Source organism: Choloepus didactylus, chromosome 12 (assembly GCF_015220235.1).
Source record: "Choloepus didactylus isolate mChoDid1 chromosome 12, mChoDid1.pri, whole genome shotgun sequence".
NCBI classification, from domain to species: domain Eukaryota; kingdom Metazoa; phylum Chordata; class Mammalia; order Pilosa; family Megalonychidae; genus Choloepus; species Choloepus didactylus.
In genome coordinates this window covers 17,829,910-17,852,731 of record NC_051318.1, presented here as the reverse complement: position 1 = coordinate 17,852,731, position 22,822 = coordinate 17,829,910, and the positions used below count along the sequence as shown (strand labels likewise).

Below are 22,822 nucleotides of genomic sequence, written 5' to 3'. Positions count from 1 at the left end.
TTAAACTTCTGATTAATAGTTTCCAAAACTAGATATCACTGTTTCTTACCATCTTTATTGCTACCACCTTGGTTCAAGGTGGGATTACTCCAACAGTCTTCTAACATATAAATAAGACTTTGTTTTCACTTTTCCTCTACAATCCATTCTCAACTCAGCAATCAGAGCTAACCTTTTAAGTCAGATCATGTCAGTCCTCTACTCAGAAACCCCCCATAGCTCCCTATTTCACTTGGAGGAAAAGCCAAAGTCCTTACAACAATCTCCAAAACCCGATGCTGTGTGGCCACCTCTTGGGCCTCTCACTAGTCTCCCCTGTTCATTCTGCTCCAGCCACACAAGTCTCCTTGCTGCTACTCAACTGTGCCAGGGACTTGCCTGCCTTTGGGCTTCTGCTCTGAAGTTGAGATGTTCTCTGCCGGAAGTGCTCTTCTCCCAGATTTCACTAACTCCCTCACCATCTTCAAGTTTTTGCTCCAATCTCACCTTACTGAAGTCTACCCTGATCACTCCCTTGAACACTGCAACATGCCCCTGCTATATCTGCCCCCACACACTTGCCAACCCCCCTACCCTTCTCTCTTTTTTTTAATAGCATTTGCTTTGTAACATACAATATAATTTACTTATTTATTATTTATCTCTCCCTGCTCAAAAGTAGGCTCTACAAAAACAGGACTCTCATTTGCTGATATATCCCAAGTGCCTAGACACTGCCAATTACACAGTAGGTGCTCAATAAATATTTGTTGAACAAATGAAGAAAACTGTAGATTTAAGTTTACCAGTGTTTCTTTACTCATAATAAATCTAAAAACGTTAAAGAATAGTTATCCTTTGATTAATATATCATTACACACAATTACAACAATGCTGAAGTTTCTGAGAAACAAAATATGAAATTCTATAATTTGTACTTCATTCTCTTGGCACTGAATCCTTTTCTTTTAAATAGGGACACTGAGTCTGGTTAAGTAGGTACTAAACTGAAAAAGGTGCCCAGTTAAGGGGGACAACAGAAGCCCCAATTCATGAGGCAGTGGTAACACAGAGGTAGGGTGTTCTTTTTTTAACATGAACAAAGGCACTGTAAGTGCTAGCATCACCCCCTGGTTTTAAATACCCAAACATTTAAAATCTAATGAAATCATAATGAAAATCCTTCTAAAGCAATTGCGCTTGATGACTTGGGGCTTTAATTAGGTTCTTCCCAACTACAAATATAAGTAGCAAGTTATGGTGGTAGTCCCTAGATACTGGAATAGACAGACTGAAATTTAAATTCTAGCTTCCTATAGTATTAAGTACATGACCTTGGATATGTTATATAACTTTTTCATTCTGTTTCCAGTTCTGAAAATTAGAATAATATCTCGCGTCACAGGGTTTTTAGGAAGAGTAAAAGTATTTTTACCACAATAATAAGCCCTTCAAAATAAAAAATGTAAATTTAAAAACAAAACCAAAAGTATCAGAAGAAAACATTTGTGTAAATTTACACAGTGAATATTTGTGTAAATTTACAGTGAACAGACTAAAGAAAAAAATCATAAATGAAAAAAAACCCCAGCTAGCTTTAAAAATGTGAAACTTTTATTTGATAAAAACAAAACAAAATAGGGTTAGGAGATATAAACAGGAAATATGGAAAAAATATTTGCAATCTAGGACAAAAAAAGGATTAATATCATCACGAGTTCTTTATGTATTCCGGATATGAGTCCTTCATTAGATGTATTTAGTGCAAAATATCTCCTTTCAGTCTGCCTTTTCACTCTAAAAGTCGCCTTCTGATAAAAAGAAGTTCTTGATTTTAGGAAGTCCGATTTATTGATCCTTCATTTAATAGAATGTAAGCTCCATGTGTGCAGGGTTTTTGATTGATTCCTCTATCCTATTTAAGAAATCTTAAAAATTAAATTTCTTAAAAAATAAATTTAAGAAACCTTCATCTACTCCAAGGTGAAGGATAAAGATTAATATCTTTAATATAACAAAAATTCTTAATACACACAAATAAAAACTAGGAAAAAAATGGGCAAAGAACACAAATAGGAAGTTCCCCCCAAAAAAGACATGCCAATAGCTGGTAAGTGTACGCTCTTAAACATTAGTAAAATAAAATATGTTTTGCTTATAAATTGGGAGATAATACACTTAAGGTTGAGAAAAAAGGCGGAGAAAATTAGGTTTTGAAGGGCCGAAATCAGGTCTGTAATATTAAGACCAGGAATTATTTGAGGCACACTGAATTGGAAAAAATCAGAAACAAAAACTTCTACTAAATGCTTTCCAGGTATCACGTGTGTATACTATTACATTTAATCTTCCTATCAATCCTATGAGGAAGGTATTACTCCAAATTTTAAAGATGAAGAAACAAAGAATCTAAGGGATAAGTATATTGATCATGGTTATTCCTTCATTCAACAAATATTTACTGAAAGCCTACTGTGTGCCAGGCAGTATTTTAGGTGCTGGGATGCATCAATGAACAACAGAGACAAACTGCTCACGTGAAGCTTGTACTGTCTGTGTGTAAACAAAGCCCTCATTTATTTTCTAGTATACCACCCCTGATTCTAGACCTAAGTTTCCTAAGGAAATAACAATAACTCAAAGATGCCATTAATTTTCTAGCCTGGCCACTGACAGATTTGTATAGATTTTGTTCCCATTAAATCAGATAAACAGGAACAGTAGAGAGAAAAAACGAGGCTGGTTTTAGACATGTAGATTGTTATGATGCCTTCATTGTGTCCAGTGGCTTAACACCTAGAAACTGGGGGCTGGGGCTTAGCAAGTGTCAGAGCAAGAACTAAGAACAGTGGGTGTGTGTCCTAGGAGGACAGGGTGTCACCCCAAAACACATGAGAGCAAATAATGGAGAGGCCAAGAGCTGTGCCTACAGTTAAGGGGCTGCAGGGGGTAGAATAAGGAGAGAGAAGAGGGGTGGGAAAAAAATCAGTTTTGAATAATATCTTGAAACTTAAGAGTTTAAATGAAGGGATGGAAAGTTTTCATTTATTTTAAAATTATTTTTAAATTTTGTCAAAATGCACAGATAAAATAGTACCAAAAGATATTAATGTAAAACAGCAGTTCTCTGTCCCACTCCCAAGAAGCAATTACTTACAATTTTAGTAGTATTTTTTCTAAAGTATATACTTCCATATTAAAATTAAAAAAAAACTATATTACCTATTTTGAGTAAATTAATATTTGTGCATGGTATACACATTCAAAGGATAACTGTAAAAAGCATGTCTCCCTGACTACACAATTGCCCTCCCCAGAGGCAACCACTATCAGAACACTTTTAATGCATTCTTCCAGAGAAAATTACACAATTTTTCAGAGATAATATACAAATATACACTTGTATATTATTTTTTATAGAAATAGTAGCACACTATATGTATTCTTTTGCACCTTATATCACATGAAAACAAGAGCCTGAAAATTATTTCACATCATTTCTCATAAAGAGCTTCCTCACTATTCTTAAGGCTGCATAGCATTCCTTTGTAATAGATATATCGTAGTTTAACCAGTCCCCATTGATGGACATTTGAGCTATTTTAATCATTTGATTTAAACACAATGCTGTAAAAATCTATAGAGACAGGCAACAGATTTAGTGGTGGGCTAGGGCTCTCACTTTTGTTACTGTGAAACTGAAATAAGTCTCACTGATTCAAGGAAAAGCAATTACTTCCCTAAAACTGATGTATCTATTATTAAAGTGTGGCTGAAACAATTTGGATAACTAAGAGAGAAGCTCCCTAAATCCTGTTTCATATATATTTATTTACAAATAAACATGTGCATATGAAGATAAATTATAGCCCTGTCTACCCTCTGATTTATTATAAATTCTAACGACTAAGATTAGAATAAAGCATATCTTCTTGCAATAAAGAATGAAGTAATTCTTTAGGTCTATAACATCTTTATAAGTCTCAAATATATTATTTGAAGACAGAAAAAAAGGCTTACCGTCCAAAATTTTATAAAGTACTGTAAAACTGTTGTAGTCACGAAAAGGCAATATAATAGGGAATACAATAAAAACAGCAGGAAGAATTTGTAATTAGAAAATCCCACACAATTATTCACCCTAGAAGAACAAAGAAAGCCACACTGTAAAAATGAGACAAATCATCATTACTTGCAAACGGTCATTTGAGAAGTAAAAGGGAGAAATGTCTTAATTATGTATGTGTGTTTCTGATATATTCTATAAGGAAAAATTGATGAGATTTACTTGGAATTTAAACATTAATTCTTAAATAAATCATTATTTGTGTTAATAACATAAGAATATATTTTTAAAAGACAAACATGTTATATAAATATGTATACAGACACATACATGACTATATATAGAGAGAGCAAAGTTAGTATCAATGAAACATTGACCTTCAAAATTTAGAAAAACTGAGTTAAATCATTAAATTCTTTCCTTCCGTCCTCTCAACTTCCATATGCAATTTCCTCTATTTTTAATACATACCATGGACAGTGATGATCCATCTTAAGAATACATCTAAGAAAGAAATAAGCATAAGAAAATTCATGTAGAAAAATTCCCATAATTCTAACTTCTCATATTTTTCTTTTATTTGACTTAAATTTTTCCCTTCACAAATACATTTTAGAGATCCAACCCAATAAACATTAGGTTAGAGATAATTTCTAGTGTTTCCATAAGTACTTTTGTAGGTAACAGATAACAATTTTTTCCCTGGGCGTTCAGCAGAGCATAGAGAGATGCCTTGGCCCATATCCAGTGACATCTGCACATACAGATTTGGTGCACAGCACTTGGTACACTAGGTAGCTCATATTACAAATTGGCTGAGGGATATAAAATACAATATAGATGATCTTTGTGTTATTTTAAACACGTGCAGGTCATAAAAATAAAACACTAAATGCAAGTATGTCAAAATATGAACATTGATGGTTATTTTCCCATATAATTTAGAAAATTTCACTAACAGATAAGCACCACTATAGTTTTATAATCAGAAAAAAAATACATCCCAAGTATATGTATTCTATATTTGTATAAATTTAGACCACAGATATCTCAATAATATAACAAAAGAATAAACTAATACCCAGAAGGTTAAGTACCTTGACTGATTAACAATTAAGGATTAGTTGGGATTCTCAAGCTAGGGACCTTTCCTTCAACACATGCCTTCTCACCTGTACACAAGGAGTAAATCCTTTCAAATTTTTCTGGGAAAAATGTTGCAGACAGTAATTGAAAAAAAAAATAAAATTTCTTTTGTGGTTTGTTAGTTTTAACATTAACATTAATAATAAAACACCAAAATTGTCATTATTGTCCTTTTAATCCAAGAAACAAAATTATCTTTTTCAAAGGGATTATTACTACTTACTCATTAATGTTACATTAAGCATAAGTATAGGAAGCATATTTAGAGTTGAAGAAAATTTTGTAAATTGGTACAGGAAGTGTTACCAAAGATTACTTTTAGGTATATTCTAGCTTATATAAATATTTTTGTTAGCTCCTTCTGCATAACTAATAATGGAAAAGGATGTTTTTGTTAACTATAAAGCATAAAGAATGTTCCTTCCCCTTCCATTCTCCCATCAATAACTTCCAATGCTAGGTTAGGTTTAAATGAGATCAAACGAGTAATACTTACAAGTCACATGCTGAGCAGTGGTGCGTACGATCAGGTTTAATCAACTGACATTTTTCACAATATCTGATGGCTACATTGAAGAAGGAAAAGGAAGCTGTTGAAGGATATAGAAGCTTAACTATTTTGACCATAACTTGCTTTCATTTCTTTTATAAACAACTAATAATTTAAGAAATATCAAAATGCACTGGAGAGCATTTCAAATCAAAATATCAAGAGATATAAAGAGAAACTTAGAAATGTAGTTCATGAATGATTTGGTTGAAAAAGTAGACCCAAAGCAAATAAATGACCTGTACAAAGTCAGACCCCTAGTTCAGCAGCAGAACTCAGCACTAATTAAGTCTCAAGTCGAGCGTTTTTTTTTCCCTAATAATATCACTATGCTTTAGTAAAATATCAAAATGAATGTAGCTAAACTTTATAACACCCTATGGCGTTTTGGTTTTGAAATTCTAAAGTAGCTTTATTAAAAAAAAAAAAAAAAAAAAGCAACATTTCAACCCCCCAACTCCACCCTCCAAGACAAATAGCGAAGTTGAGAATACATATTTGAAACCAAACTCTGAACTCCGCTTCCCACTAAATTCTAATGTATGCTGCTACTGTTGTCTTGGTGCTCTCATAATTGCAGGCTTCTGGAGAACTGAATTCATACATTCATTCTCATGTTATTAAGTTATTAAGTTTTGAATTGGTAAATCCAGTTTTGTTTTGAGTTTGAAGGTTTGGATAAAAGGTCATTCAAGTACAGCTAGCCTTTGGAAGCTAGAAATACAAGAATGGAGCTCTCTAGTGAGAGCCAGAGATGTTGAATCGAAGGTCGCATATCAAGATGAGTGAAGAAGCCTTGATATTTACTAGGTGCTTTGAAGCTTTTCTTCCTCTAAAACAGTAGGAATCATGTATATCCATAGTACTGTTAAGATTACCAGCTGCTCTGTGAAGACGGAGCCTTGTGTGCCAGCTGTAACTGTACCTGTTGCCTTATACCCAAAGAAGGGCTTTGGAATGCAACTGAGTGTTCTTATGAATATCCCTGAATCTATTCTAATTCATATAAAGAAAAGGTAACTCATCCTGAAAACTACTGAGGAAAAAATTACTTGATAACACAGTACACTTGATCACAACACTGCAGTAGTACAACAGCATGATTAAAATCCAGATGAAGAAACAGTACAAAAGAGGAGGCAAGGCACCCTTGTGGAATGTTAAGAAATAGAATATCATTAAAAAAAAAAAGAAAAAAAAAAAAAAGTAGGAAGAAGAATCACTTAAGGACACAAAAACAGAACCAGAAGAAGAGCAAAGCACAAAGAGAAAGAAGCTTCTTAAGAAGTTAGAATGACAAAAGCCACTGAATTTGCTTAGGGAGAATGGAAACTAGCCATCTGGAAGCTGCCTGGAAGGCTGGGAGGGAAAGGAGACACTGGGTACAGACCACTTACAAGAAGAGAAAAATAGAATGGTAGTTACAACAGCATCAGACCCAAGATTTTGCTGTTGTTTTTAAGAGATTACTTTGAAATATACCTGAAAGCAGAGGGAAGAAATGTATTACATGGGGAAAGAAGACTTTAAGAGCACAATGGAGAAGAAAAAGGTCAGCAATCTCTATATGAATGAAAGAAAGGATGAAAATGCAGCTTAATCTAAATGTCAGAGACACTGAAACCAAGTCAGTTTGTAGAGGAGCACTGACAGCGCATGGTCCTGGCAACAGCAGGACTCTGTCATCAGGTAATGTTTCTTCCACTTAGGGCCTTGTGACCTTGGGTCAGAACTTAACTTTCTAAAAGCCTCAGTTTCCTCATCTGTTAAGCAAATAATGACAAGCTTAAAGGATTATTGTGAGAATTAAAAATCAATCTCCTGGAACCTATCAGATTCTCAACAATGCAGTTATCATTATGAAAATAATAACTATCATTATTATTTATAAGGAAAAATAAAGTCAGGCTCTGTGATGGGGAAAATGGTTGAAGGAGAAAAAAACAGGAAAATGAGAACATGTATTAACAGACATTATGGAGAACATCCAGAACACATTCATTCACAATCCCCTTTGTTCTGACGGCAGCTCAGTTATTTCTGTTATATAATCTCTGTTATATGATGATCCACATTCTATATTCCTTATTTCTCTAACTTTCTTAAAAGAATTGAGTATTACTTCTGTAATAAGAAAAAAAGAAGTAAAGGAAAAAGCCCCCAAAGTCTGGAACTTTAAACAGCAGCAACGTCATATAAAATTGTGCTCAAGAGCACTGGCTCAGCCTGCAGTCAGGAGACAAGGCCACTCGGTGACTCTGGGCAAGTGACAAAACCTCACTTCATCTCTAAATGCAGACAAGCATAGGACCTGTCTCACTCAGTGTTGTTATAAGGATTAAATAATCAGGGGTAATGTGCTCTCTAGTGTAAGCTACTCACTCAGTAGACAATAGGCATTACTCAGGTTAGAGGAAAACCATTATAATGAATGAAAAGTAGTAATATAGTAAAGTTTTTACATCAGTGGCTCTTAACTTTTGGGGGCACATGTACTGATTTGATGATTTTGCCATGAAAAGGCTACTTCATATACCCAAACTACATATATACCCAAAATCTGGCACATAATCTCAAGGGTTCATAAATTCTCTAAAATCTTAGACCTCAAGTTAAAACACCTAATCTACAGAATTACAACTGCTAACAATTATTGTAAACTAGACCTGCCATAATTAAATATAAAAAAGGATTATTTAAGATTAATGATGATAGCTACCTTTCACTGAAAATTTATTCTTGTGTACCACTAAGTGTCTTACATATATCATCTCATTTAATACTTCACTAACTCTGAGAGGTAGATATTATTATCCTTATTTTAAAACAAGGAAACCAGGGCTTAAAGGCTTTAGTGACTTGTCCAAGGGCTCCGTACTAGTAAGTGGAAAAGCTGGGCTTTGACTTGGGCTGTTTGACTGCAGTGCATATTTTCATATACTATATATCATAATAGTTATGCAAAAAGTACAGCATTAAGTGCATAAAACCTTTAAAGTAGGTTAAATATCCCCTTCTAAAATCTTGTAAAAACTTTGCATTTTCTTAAAACACAATTTATACATCGTTATACAAAGGTAAAGTTCCTCCTTTGTTTCCTCAGAGTTCAGAAGCATAGAGCAGAGCACCAGGATTTAAATCCCTGCTTTTGCACATAACACCTGGATGACTTTGAACAAGTTATTTAACCTTTCTGTGCCTCAGTTTCCTCATCTGTAAAATACAGACAACAGTGAAGTTTCAATGAGTTCATACACATAAAACACTTAGAACAGAATAACTGTTAGCTGGTATTTGAACCAATTAATGTTAGCCACTTGGCTACTCACAGGCTCATCTGGATCATAAGAATATAAGCTGAGAAAAGGAAGTTACTGTTATAGGAATGTATCTCAGTGGAAAACAACAAGAGCTTTGAGCTAGACACACCTGATTCAAATCCTAGCTCTTTGAATTTTAGTACTATGACCTTGAACACTTTCCTTCCCCTTTTTGTCTTTTGTTTCTGTCCATTCTGAGTCAGCACATTAAGTATAAATTTTATTAATCATTGATAACACACAATATTCAAATTCAAACCAGAATTTCCAAATGATGGTTTGCTAAACATCTACATTTAAACTACCACAGAAGATGCAGAAGACAAGAGCAGATGTTATTTATGGCAATCATATCCATTTAATAGTTAAACCATGCTTATATCATGGCAGAAATGAACAAATTTTAAAAATCCTTTGGAGAGGTAAGCTTAAGATTTGTTTTTCTTACTCCTTGAAGCTGATGTGGTATAAATAGGTAAGTCCCTTGCAGCTCGTCTCAAAATTTCTTGCTGTCTTTCTTGACTGAATTCCTTTTCATAACGTTCCTTTTCAGCACTGCACAGGTAGAACTGTAAAAGGAGAGAGAACTATTAACTTTTTTTATCCAATGATTATTTACTACCATGCTCAGAAAAGCAGTTTTATCCTGAACAAAATAAATAACCAAAAATATTTTGTTTTAAGACAAAACTTGTCTTCAAACTTCTTAAATTTTAAGATGTTAAATCAACCATATTTTAATAAAAACTACATACCTGTGACAGATTTAAAAATATTTGTTCTCCACACGGACTAAATATTTTTGCATCTTTGTTTCACTGCACAGTAAAATTAAATTCCTCCACCAAAAAAACCTTAATATATACTTGTTATTAGCAAAAACTCTGGTGTCTGAAAGCTGTCAAGAAATTTTTAATTTTTGAAAGACTGTCTAAAGATTCACATGCTTCTAGGTAATAAGGATAAATCACAGACATGTGATCCAAGTATTTTCTGGCCAAATGTCTCAATGAGGTCACCAGGTCATTCTTTAACTATTCTGTTTTAGCTTTTAAAAAGCTAGCCAACAGGATTACCTTTTCCAGAATTATCAAGGATTGTCAAGGAGCACAGTCTCCTTTTCTCCAGGAGAGCACCTTTATGGAGTTGTTTGCAGTTTCTATTTCTTAGTGTTTGTTCCCACCAGGTGGCTTGTCTCTGGCTAGTTTCTGTTAGTAGCATCTCCCTACAAAGGTACTTGTTTGGTTGTTCTTTCCCTATGTCATCCTGGTTTCTCACAGGCCCTCGGGGCCATGCCTTGATGTCATGTAACCAGGAGCTTTAAGTTTTTATTAGTCTTCATTTTGCAGAATTTTTTCCTTAACTAAAGTGACTTGAGACTCGGTCTTGATCATGTTTCCTATTTTAATGATACTTTTTCTCACTTTCTATTTATCTTTATGGTGCTGCTTGAAAAGGCCTAAGGAATCAAACCTGGAATTTTATTTTTCATATTTAAGGAGTACCTGCCATCTATCAAATACCAAAACTTCACATACTCTTGCTGCCTCATTATCAATAACAGTATTAGCATAACAATATAGTCTATTGTGTTACCAACAAAGCTTGGCATGGCAGAAAGAAGCTCTGAGTTCTAATAAGCTAGGGAATTTCCATGATTGCATAATTACTGGCAGTACTGATATTAAAATAGCCTAGCATGTTTTCCTCTATACTGTTAACGTTGATAAATGCTCTTGTTGTTTACAGGCTGTTAATCTAACCTGATCCTTCTAGTTAGTAGAAGAGGATATATTTGTATTACCCAGCTAAAGGCTAGGCTCCCACAATCAGATCCTGATGGCACAAGAAATTCCCAAATTCAACTGTAACGAATGTTCCACATCAATGCAAGGTGTTGATGGTGGGGTGGGGTACGGGACTCCTGTATTTTATGCATGATTGTTCTGTAAACCCAAAACTTCTCTAATAAAATTAAAAGAAAAAAAAAAAAAGAAATCCCCAATTACTTTTAAGGGACAAGAAGCAACAAAAACAAGTAAACAGGACAGAGAGAAGTTGGAAAAGATTCACACAATCTTGGAGTTGGAAGAGATGTCAGAGGTCACTTATTTAACCTCCCTACTACATTCCCACTCTTCACTGCAACACTCCTGACAGATCCACCCCTTCTCGAATTCTTTGGAGACAAAGAATTTTCCTGCTTCACAAGATGGCCCATTCTATCTTGAAAGAATTTTAACTTGTCAGAAAGTTCTTCCCTCACATTAAGCAGAAACTGGCTCTGTAACTTACACCACAGAGTATAAAAATCACATGGTATGACACTGAATATACATTTGGATAGAAGATGTTCTGATCAAATTTTAGTCTCCTCGTAAAATGTAAACAGATTTCCCAGGATTGTACTATTCCTAGCTCTCAGTAGTGTTCCAGAACTCAGTCTGATCCTACTATTTCTACTTAAAATCATTATTTTTCTTTAAGAACTAAGGTTATCAATTATGGAAAGCTTAAACCAAATGAAAATTTCAAGAGACATCAGAATTTAGATGAGGAATGAACAAAAATCATAAAATAGATCAATGAAATTAATACTAAAATCTATTTTTCATTAAAAAATACTGAATTAGAATTCAAACCATGAAATGCCAAAATGTTAGCCACTGTCACAGATACCAGGGATTCAAAGACGATTTATAAAAACAGAGACCTTGCCTTCAGAAAGTACATAACTACAGTTTAATAGGAATGTTAGCCATGCAAATAATTACAAATTACAAACCAGGGTAGTAAACACAACATTGACAATACATTGCAAGATATAATAAAAGCTCTCTTGGGAGGGGGTATAGTTGCCAATGAAAGTTTCTTAGAGGAGGTTGTTCCTAAGCCAGGTTTTGAAAGATAAACAGGAATTTTCCAGGAAAACAAAGAGGGAAAGAGAATCTTGGCAAAGAGAACAACATATGAAAAGCACAAAGATGTGAAAAGAATATGGTATATTCAAAATTTCATGAAGGAAGCAATGCAGATGAAGTTAGTGTAACACTGTAGTTCATAAAAAGTCTTATGTATCATGCTAATGAGTATAATCTTCATCTTGTGGCTGACTGACAACCCATGAATGACCATAATCTGAGAAGTGATAGAACCAAATTTTATTTTTCAGAAAGAAAGTGTCTGGTAACAAGAGAAGCCCAGGGCTGTCTTCTTCTCACCATTCATTCAAATATTTCTCAATCTGCCTATTATATATGATGTCAGATTCTACACAAAGGGGATACAGCAGTAAGCAAAGGTTCTTTCTTCAAGAAAAGCTTATAATTTAGTGGAAGAGATATTTAGAAAGTCTTAGCAATGTCATTTCCTCAGAGAAGATTCCTTTGACGATACTATCTAAAGTAGCCTTTACTCTGTTAAGCTCTACCATTATCACCATGTGCTTTCTCTAGTGGGTACCAAGATTAAAAATTATTTTTGTTGTTAACTTGTTTATCATCTGTCTCCTCCCTAAAAATGTAAAGACCATGTTTGTCTTCTTTTTATTCCTAGAGTCTAACAGACTCTGATTTACAGTAGATATTCAATGAATATTTGCTGACTGAAAGAATGGGGGGGGGGGAATGAACCTCTATTTAGGTTTTTACTTAGTTTGCCTGAAATTTAGAGTTTTTGCTCTTTAGATTCATTGAAGCCCTCTAGATTTGGTCCCCAAGTGTTGCTTTAACCTCTGTGCTTAGAGTCCTTTTAGCACAGTTACAACAGTAACTATCGCTCAGCTCTGTAATTACTTAGATACAGTAAGTAATACAGTCAGCAAAGTGTAAGCTCACCTAGAACCTTAACTTTCTATTCTTGTTATTGCAGCTTAGCTGGTAGGAAGCCCTTGATGAACTCAATAGTTATTAAACCCCCAGTGGGTACCAGATATTGGAGGGAGAAAAACAGGGATACAGAGGGAACCACATTAAAATTAACCCCTGCCTCACAGAATTTACAACTGAGTAAGGTAATGAATGCATAGTAGTAAACATGTGATTACAATACAAGATGCCATGTCAGGGTAAGTGGAGTGTGCCAAAGGAATGGTGCCAGGTACAGGCTTGGGCAGTCAGTTGAGATCACAGGAACAGGGGACAGTGAAGAGTGGAGCAGATATAAAAGCATAAGCCCTGGACTGAATGCCGAACAGATGCAACATGCCAAAAACAACAATCTAAAACAAAACAAACATTTAGATGGCATTTATTATATGCCAGGCATTCTTCTAAGCACTTGTACATATATTTCTTATCTATACTGTGTTACAAAAGTATTACCAATTTTTTTCTTATTCTATTTTTTATTCACTATAAAGAGAATTATTTACTCTTACATGTGCCATGTAGCCATCACTACTAGTAATCGATTAATTAGCTCTCTTTCAACTTAAAGATTAAGAAATGCTGTGTAACATAAATTTAAGGGTATTGATTAGTTATTACCAAACATCTGAAAAATATACTTGAAGAAACATTATGTTTGATTTGTGGTTTACCTTACCCCTCAAAACAAAAAGCACCCAACAGGAAAAACAGGCAAAAGACTGTTTGGCGTTCCATACTAATGGTGAATGTACATATACGATTCAGCAATCCCACCAGCAGGCATCAACCCAAAAGAACCGGATACACTTGCTTTCCCCAAAGACATGCCCTAGAATGTAACAGCAGCCGTATTTGTAATAGCCCTAAACTGAAAGCTATGCAAACGCCCATCGATAGTAGACCAGTAAATAAGTTGTGGTATATACAACAACTGAATACTAAACAATAACAAGAATGAGTGATCTACACTATACCCAACAACACGGAGAAATCTCCCAAACAGAATGTTAATTAAAGAAGCTGGACACACAGCATATGTACTATATGACTCTGTTTACATAAAATACAAAAACAGGCAAAACTAATCTATGCTATTAGAAGGCAGGACAGTAATTTCTCATAATTAATTAACTAGAAGAGAGCAGGAGGAGGTTTATGGGGTAAAAGTAATCTTCTGTTTCTTAAACTGGATGCTGGTTACAAAGGTGTTTGGTTTGTGAAAATACATCAAGTGGGCACAAGTATGCTTTTATGTATAGATGTTCTTCATTAAAAAGACCCACAGAAGACTTATGGTTTATAGTTTTTAATGAATTTTGATGGATTTAATATGAAAATAAATAATATCATCATCACAGAACATCTGAATGCTAATTATGTCAGGCACTATATTAAAAGCTTTACATGGATAAATCTCACTTAATTCTCACAGTCTACAGGTAGTTCCTACTGAGAGCTCCATTTTCACTTGAGAAAACCAACGCTCAGAGAGATAAAGAAATGTCTCAGAGCAGAAAACCAAACTCCAACAATCCTAACTCAAGACTATATTCTTGGGCATACTGCTATACTAAATTTTAGGTGAAGGAAAAATTCAGTCTATATATGAAGGCAAAACATTTGCTCCATATAAGTGTTTATCTACTTTCTTTTCCAAGTGAAATCTCCAATTAGAAGAAACATTGTTATATTAAGGTGTAACAAGCAAGAGACTAGACAATTTGCTTCCCACAACCAAAACATTTTCTTTAGTTACAGCCTAACTGTTCAGGTTTGAGAAAATATAAATGTTAAGAGGATTCTTAACACGTTTTTAAAAAATAAACCCTACTAATTCTACCCCTTAAAGACTTTTTACTCCAGTAATATAAAATGTCTTTATTTTAAGAAAACATAGCACAGTAGAAAACTATTAGTACAGCTTAATTATAGGCACAGTCATCAATTTTCTACTATGCTAAATCAGTAAACTGCACCTGAGAATAGGCTGATGGTTCACATTCACAGTGTGCAGTTACCAAGCAATTTCATGAATGGAAACAGAACAAATGCATTATGCAAAGTTTTAACAAAGGTAACACAAGGGAAAATAATTCCATAATCAGTTAAAACATTTGGTAATTTACCAGCATTAAATTTACCTCTTTGGAGGGGGAAGCGGGAGATGTGAAAATTGTCATCCAATAGGACCATACAAACATAACAAAGAACAGATGGAAAGCCACAAGGTAAACAACGGCCTTTCCTGGTAAATAAAAACAAACATTTCATTGAATCCAGGTGAAAACAGGAAAAAGCAATACATTAAAAACAATACTTAGGCTCAGGAGGCTTAATCCAATTAGAAATTTAACTAATACCTACTGAAAACATCAAGTTTTATAAACTCCTTTTGATCCATGACATAACATTACTACATATGAAGAAATGGTCTGTTCTTACATTTATTACCAGTGTCGTTTATAAGTAAAGACTGCAGCAGCCTGAGGCAAGTTTTGAATTTATTAAGTTGCTGAGGTTATTTTTAAATTAAAACATTTCCTTCACAAATTGAATTTCAAGCTCTCCCTAAAAGTTAGATTTCAAATACGATTTAAAAGTTAAGAGAGAATTCACCACCTCTGGAACAATGTGTATCTTTGAGACACCTGAAACTCAGAGCTAGAGCTCGGCAGATATGAATGTCAGTTTTAGTGCATACAGCCACTGTTAAAAAAAAAAAAAAAAAAAAAAGCTGAAAAAGAGCCCAGACTTCAATTAGTGATATGAATGAAGCAGGTCTCGTTAAGAACAGGGCAAGCCAGTCCAATGGGTAAAGGTAGAAACTGACTGTGTTTTAAAACTTCAACTTCCATATGAGACCAAGGGAAGAGATATCTATTTGGTACAGGATCTAAATTTTCTAAATGGTACAACTCTACAGTCGGTTTGTTCAAACACCACAATTGCATGGAACTTTGAATAGGAAGTGAGATACGGCAGGTTAGTATGGGCTGGAGTGAAATAGTGACACATCCCAGAGTAATTTGGGCAGATAATAAAAAATATATTTACAGCCTCCCCCTCCCCAGCCCCGAGGATCTGGGGGAAGGTGCGGAGGTGTTGGACTTCCTCACCTGGACTGGTGTTGATGTTGTCACAAACATTGGGACTGGCGGTTTGATGTGCTGAGCCCTCGATCATGGGACATGCCCTTATGAAGCTCGTTACTGCAAAGGAGAGGCTAAACTTGCATATAATTGTGCCTAAGAGTCTCCCCGAGTACCTCTTTGTTGCTCAGATGTGGCCCTCTCTCTCTCTAACTGAGCCACCTCGCTGCCCTCCCCCCTACATGGGACCTGACTCCCAGGGGTGTAAATCTCCCTGGCATTGCAGAATATGACTCCCGGGGATGAATCTGGACCCGGCATTGTGGGACTGAGAGTATCTTCTTGACCAAAAGGGGGATGCAAAATGAGATGAAATAGTTTCAATGGCTGAGAGATTTCAAATGGAGTCGAGAGGTCACTCTGGTGGACATTCTTATGCACTATATAGATAACACCTCTTAGGTTTTAATGTATTGGAATAGCTAGAAGTAAATGCCTGAAACTACCAAACTTCAACCCAGCAGTCTGGACTCCTGAAGACAATTATATAATAATGTAGCTTACAAGGGGTGACAATGTGATTGTGAAGACCTTGTGGATCACACCCCCTTTATCTAGTGTATGGATGAGGAGAAAAATAGGGATAAAAACTAAAGGACAAATGGGGTGGGATGGGGGGATGATTTGGGTGTTCTTTTTTCACTTTCATTTTTTATTCTTGTTCTGGTTCTTTCTGATGTAAGGAAATGTTCAGACAGATTGTGGTGAAGAACGCATAACTATGTTATCATACTGTGGACAATTGATTGTATACCATGGATGATTGTATGGTGTGTGAATGTATTTCAATAAAACTGAATTTAATAATAAAAAAAAAGACATAGCAATATGTACAAAAAAAAATGAAAGTAAATTCAACTGAAGTTAGAATGGAAGGAATTAGCATTAATAAATGGTTATTATTTAGTTTTCAACATAGGCCTAGACTTGATATTATACCCTTTCAATAATAATTTTTACTAAGCCTTTTACTAAGGCTCAAAAAGGTTAAATTCACATAGCTACAGGTGCTGGTTTGAAGCTGTTATGTACCCCCAGAAATGCCATGTTCTTCTAATCCACCCCTGTGGGGCAGACCTATTGTGGGTGGGACCTTTCTGTTAGACTATTTCAATTGAGATGTGACCCAGCTCATTCAAGGTGGGTCTTACTCCTTTACTGGATTCCTTGAAGAGGAGATACAAGACAGTAAAAGTCCAGAAAGCTCAGAGAGGAACACACAGAGACATTTTGGAGAGAGCCACTGAAACCAGAACCAGGAGAGAAAGACCAGGAGATGTTGCCATGTGCCTTCCCATGTGACAGAGGATCCCCAGATGCCAGCAGCCTTTCCTCAGAGAAGGTATCTTCCTCCTGATGCCTTAATGTGGACAATTTCATGGCCTTAGAAATGTACATTTATAACCTAATAAAACCCCATTGAAAAAGCCAAAAAAAAAAAAAAAAAAAAAAAGAATTCACCACTATGAAGATTAAATCAAAGGAACTATAAACTGAGAGTAAAGAAAGAAGTCTGCCCTCACCATGAATGAGTAAATTTGGAAAATTTAATTCCTGTATTTTTCAGAAAAAGTGTCTAAATTTTATCCTCACTAACATAAGCTAACAAGAAAAAAATCTAGCGCCTTTGGGTCCCTGTCATAACTGTTTCCCAAGTAGATTAATGTAACTTTCCAATATCTTTATCTCCAAATGTTAACTCAATGATATTAACTTAAAGCTTTCAGCTGTGTTCTGTAGCTTTTCTATCTGAAAGAAAAGGGTTGGGTTTCCATAAGAAGAAAGAACTATCCACAGCTTGGAATGCAGCACCATAAATCTACTGAAGAAAACCACATGCAAACATGAAAGTTTGAAATTCTATGCATTTTTAAAGTTCAGATCAAATGTTACTTCATCCATGAAAGCCTTCCCCATTACTTTCAGAATTCATTACCCTTTCTTACTGTACTCTTCAAATAATTTGCTTATACTTCAATCAAAGCACCTAATTTGTTTCATTAAAATTAGTTGATTCATATTGATGACCAAATACATGCAAAACAATTAGAATAGTGCCTAGTACACAATAAGCACCCAATAAATGTTGGCTATTATTATTATTATTATTATTATTATTATTATTATTATTTCCACCCAGGCATCTTAATTCCATGTTCCCAAATTTAACGACTGGTCTGCAGTGAAATGAGAAACACTGAGAACAATGCAGTGAAGTTTTTATAAAACTAACATATTCAATTTAAAGTACTAGCCTTCCTTTGGTCTGAGATTATTTTTCCTTAGATTTTTGGCTTTATAAAAAGTTCTCCTTAAAGTAAAACAATAGTGATAAAAATTGATAAGCCTTTACTGGATCCCAAAATATTTATCTATGCAAGTCCCAAACTCTTGGAACAACTGCCTTTTCTCTCAGAACAGTAACACCCTCCACAAAGTCGGCCAACACAGGAAGCCAGGGGTCAGGTGACCCCCGCATTTTACATCTAATCAGCACCAAGTTCTCCAATTTTACCTCTAAAATTTCCCTCAAATTGAACTTCTCATTTATTTCCACTGCCAGTGCAATAGTTCATAAATTCTTGCCTATCTCATCTGGATTACTGCAAAAGCCAGTGGTCTCCTTGCCTCCGGGCTCTTTTGCTTCTAGTCTACCTCACTGGCCAGAATAAAATGCATTGCTCAGAGTTTCTCCTCCATCTTGGCTTCAGAATTCCTGGGAAATAACTCTGACCGCATCAGAAACTCTGGGACTTCAGGGTACCTACTGTGGATAATAGCTACTAAAACTACCACTCCCCTCTACTGAAAGTCTACTTTAAGATATATATAACCTATACCTTAGTTCTAACTCTGCATTAATTCTGAAAGGAGTTCTTTTATTTTACAGCTGCAAAAACTGAGGCTCAGAGAAGTTAGTATTTTGCCCAAGAACCTTAGCTACTAACTGACAGAGCCAGAATTCAAATCCATATCTACTTGATATCAAAATCCGCTACCTTTTCTACTGTATCGCAACTAAAACTCTATTTTTGCCCACTGCTTTAACCATCATCTTGATGGTCACATCCAACTTTTGGGCCAAGATCTGAGGCCAAGATAAAATCCTAAACACAACTTCCTCCTATTTTGCAAATTTTGCTGTTTTCACTTTCAATAAAATTGATTTTTCACCCTCACTGAAAATTCTGGCTTGTCAAAATCTGCTATTTTCCATTCTCTCAGGTCCCTCTATGTTGAACCCCACGGTCCACCCACTGGACTATCATGTTGGATTCCCCTTGACCTTCTATAACATGCACTTTACCAACCCCCAGATCTGGGGAAATCCTACCTCTTCTCCCAATCCCCCCATTTTCTGCAGTCACTGGGCATTGTTGCAGAAAAATCTTAAGATCAGGCTGAACCGCCTCTCTTACAAAGCCCAGCACCTGGCACTTACCAGAATTTCCTCTTCTCATTAACATTTCATACCGGTCATCCTTAATTGGGTGCTCAATTCGTCTATCAATTCTTTTCACTCATCTCTAGTTGAATCCCTACCTTATTTCCCACAGAAGCTGCTTTAGGCCTTACCCTTGCTTACTCTTCTTAAATTTCTAATCCCATCTTGAATCCCTCTCTCTTAGGAAATGCTGACTTCAGTAGAACTTTTCCAAATTCCCTTTCCATATCTTAAATCTTCTCTCCATTTTCATTTAGCTTTCCTTCTCCTCTTCTGCTGCACAGTGTTCTTTTCCAGGTGCTTTTGATCCTATCACTTCCCTTCCCCTTTCTGGCATACTGTTCCCCATTAAAATTATTCCTCCCCTATACCACCTAGCATGTTATACTCCCTCTCCACTGGCTCCTTCTCTTCAGCCTACAAAAATGCTTAAAACTCTCCTTTCTTCAAAACAAACAAAAACCTCCTTCAACCCAATTTTCTCATCAGGTATCATATCATCTCTCCTTTCCTTCATGGCCAAAGTTCCTGAAATGGTGCATACCCTCATGGCCTGTATTTCCTTACCAAAAAATTACTTTCCTCATAATCTGGTTTTGCACTTAACACTGCTATAGCAAAGGTAATCAATTATGTTTTAATTACTAAATCCAGTATTCTATTTCAATCCTTATTCCATCTACCTGACCACTCAGCATTTGATACAATGATTCACCCTTTTTTATTCATTTTCATTAAAACCCTCCTATTAAAATATTGTATTTTAAAATACAATTTTGCACTTAAAATGCAAATGCTATTTATTAGAAAATTTCATTTTAAAATGCAAATTTTAAATTTACTTAAAATCACCCATAATTCTATCATCTTTACATATCAGCCTTTTGCCTCCATGCCATGGGCATAGCATTTCCACAAAAATGAAAAACTGTACATGGGTCTGCACCAGAGTGGACCTCTATGGAAAGCTCTCACCCCACTGAGAGCTGGAAAGATGCCAGCAAGGGTCAGAGCCAAGGACCGGGCATGGAGCTACGTCTGCTGTCCACATGGTATTCCTTTTGACTTGTTCTTCGGAATCTGTCCTTAAACTTCTTTCATCAATCTTTTTCTGTATTCCTTTATTCCCTACATATCAACATCACATTTTCAAACCTTCACATCCTGTTTATTTATCTGTTTGTCTTTACTGTTAAGTTCCTTGAGACAAGGACCAGCAATTTTTGCATCCCTGGCACTTGCCTGATTATTAAAAGAATGCATAAACTTTAAATAATAGTTTGTTAAAAGCTTCATCTAAATAGTTCTCAGAGTGTAGTCTGAGGATCCCAGCCTTTCCAGCGCAGGTACAAGGGAAAAACATTTTTGATAATAATACTAGGATAGGATTTGCCTTTTTCACTCTTATTTCTCTCCCAAGTGTACAGTGGAGTTCCCTGGAAGGTAGATGACTAAGACAGAAGCAGATATTTGAATCTAGTGTCTTCTATTAAGCTAGACACTAAAGAGATTTAAAAATATAAAACAATGTCACTTTTTACTTTTTTTTCTGTTTTGGGAAAGTAAACAATTTTTTTCATAAAAATGTTATTTATGTTAACATGTCATGGTTTTGTTATTCTTAAATGAGTTAATCTTTTAATTTTTTTCAGTTTTAATATTTTTAACAGTTTTATTCACACCAGTTTTAATTTTTAATATGGTAAATATCAATGGATATAATAATCCACATAAACCAAAGCTCTTTGGGATCCCCAACAATTTTTAAGAGTGTAAAGGGGGCCATGAGACTAAAAAGTTTGAGAACCATTGTTTTATTTGCCTTCATGTAGCTTCTTCCTGCAGTTCTCGGAAAACTCGCTGAAGTCTCAGGTAAAATCTTTTTATCTTTTTTAAATCCCACCTACATGGAGGCCATTTATAGAATCTGCAACATTGTCTTCCCCTAGCTCACTTCACTTATTTATATTCTTGTCCAACCCCCATATTCAAACATGTTTGTAATCCCTATTGTACAGGTAGGAGGCAAATGATAACCTTGGCTATCTAAGGCTAGAATATAAAACAATATACGCTTAGAATATTATTTTTGAAATACTTGATTTTTTAGACTATTCTGTTCTCCATGAGAACAAAAAACAATGTATATTATTTGCTTTAAAAAATCTTAACTCTCAGTTAAATGAAAATAAATAAAATAAAATAAAGCTCTTAGCACAATGCCTGGAATATAGTAAGTACTCAACAAACGGTAATTATTAAATTACACTGAGTAAACAATAACAGAGAATAATATAAGGTACTGCTTTTAACTATGTTCAAATTAATGTGATTGCTAACAGGCAAATTTCTGCTCATATATATAAATATACACATATATGCAATAAACCATGGATTACAAATAACATATAATGTAAAATCTTAGTTAACCAAGCAATTAAATCAAAGCTGAAAGAAAAAAAAAAACCTGTACTTAACAAATAAAAAAGTCTGACTGTAACTGAAGTAAAAAAAAAAAAATAAGACAAAAAACTTAAAAGATTAAAAGACATGGTAAAAATAGCACCAAGAGATACTTGATACAAATTAAACATTCCTTTACAAGAATTTCTGAAATAATCTGCTTTTTATATCTGTGCTTTCAACATATAGGAAACAGCTCTGCTTTATTTTATTTTTTATAATTCATTTTTCTGAGATACATTCACATACCATGCAGTCATGCAAAACAAAGCGTACATTCAATTGTTTACAGTACCATTATATAGTTGTGCATTCAGCACCAAAATTAATTTTTGACATTTTCATTACCACATACACAAAAATAATAATTAAAAATTAAAAGTGAAAAAGAACAATTAAAGTAAAAAAGAACACTGGGTGCCTTTTTTTTTTCCTTCCCCCATTTTTCTACTTATCCATCCATAAACTAGACAAAGGGGAGTGTGGTCCACGTGGCTTTCCCGGTCACACTGTCACCTCTCATAAGCTACATTTTTAGGAAGAAAAATAAGGAAGAAAAATAAGCCTAACAATACTAAGTCTATATTTATACTACCACTGAGATTTATATGTTTAATGCCTAATTATCTCCATTAATAACAATAAACATTAATACTTTCCAACTGTTCAACTGTTTTAGAAATCTCCTAAATTTTTGTAAGTCAAATCAAATTTCATTTTTGAAATTTGATATTAATGGACTTCTAAAATTCTCTTTTATCTAGATGAAATTTTGAGAAATGATTTTTCCCTTTAGGTAAAGTCTCTTTGACAAGTCATAAAAACTTTTTTTCCC

The 22,822-nt window shown here is 34.7% G+C and overlaps 1 protein-coding gene across 9 annotated transcripts in view; it reads right to left on the bottom strand.

Moving 5' to 3' along the window:
• Nucleotides 1-22,822, bottom strand: part of ZDHHC20 (zinc finger DHHC-type palmitoyltransferase 20) — a 90,420-nt gene that overhangs the window by 21,190 nt on the left and 46,408 nt on the right. For 7 of the 9 annotated variants that reach the window (XM_037800359.1, XM_037800360.1, XM_037800362.1 and 4 more), the window contains exons 3-7: nucleotides 15,072-15,175; nucleotides 9,510-9,630; nucleotides 5,688-5,781; nucleotides 4,517-4,549; nucleotides 4,000-4,120 (exon numbers count right to left, since the gene is read on the bottom strand). In XM_037800359.1, the coding sequence (XP_037656287.1) occupies nucleotides 4,000-4,120; nucleotides 4,517-4,549; nucleotides 5,688-5,781; nucleotides 9,510-9,630; nucleotides 15,072-15,175 (473 nt within the window). The remainder of the gene's footprint in view (nucleotides 1-3,999; nucleotides 4,121-4,516; nucleotides 4,550-5,687; nucleotides 5,782-9,509; nucleotides 9,631-15,071; nucleotides 15,176-22,822) is intronic. The other 2 variants (XM_037800357.1, XM_037800365.1) reach the window with 1 other exon arrangement.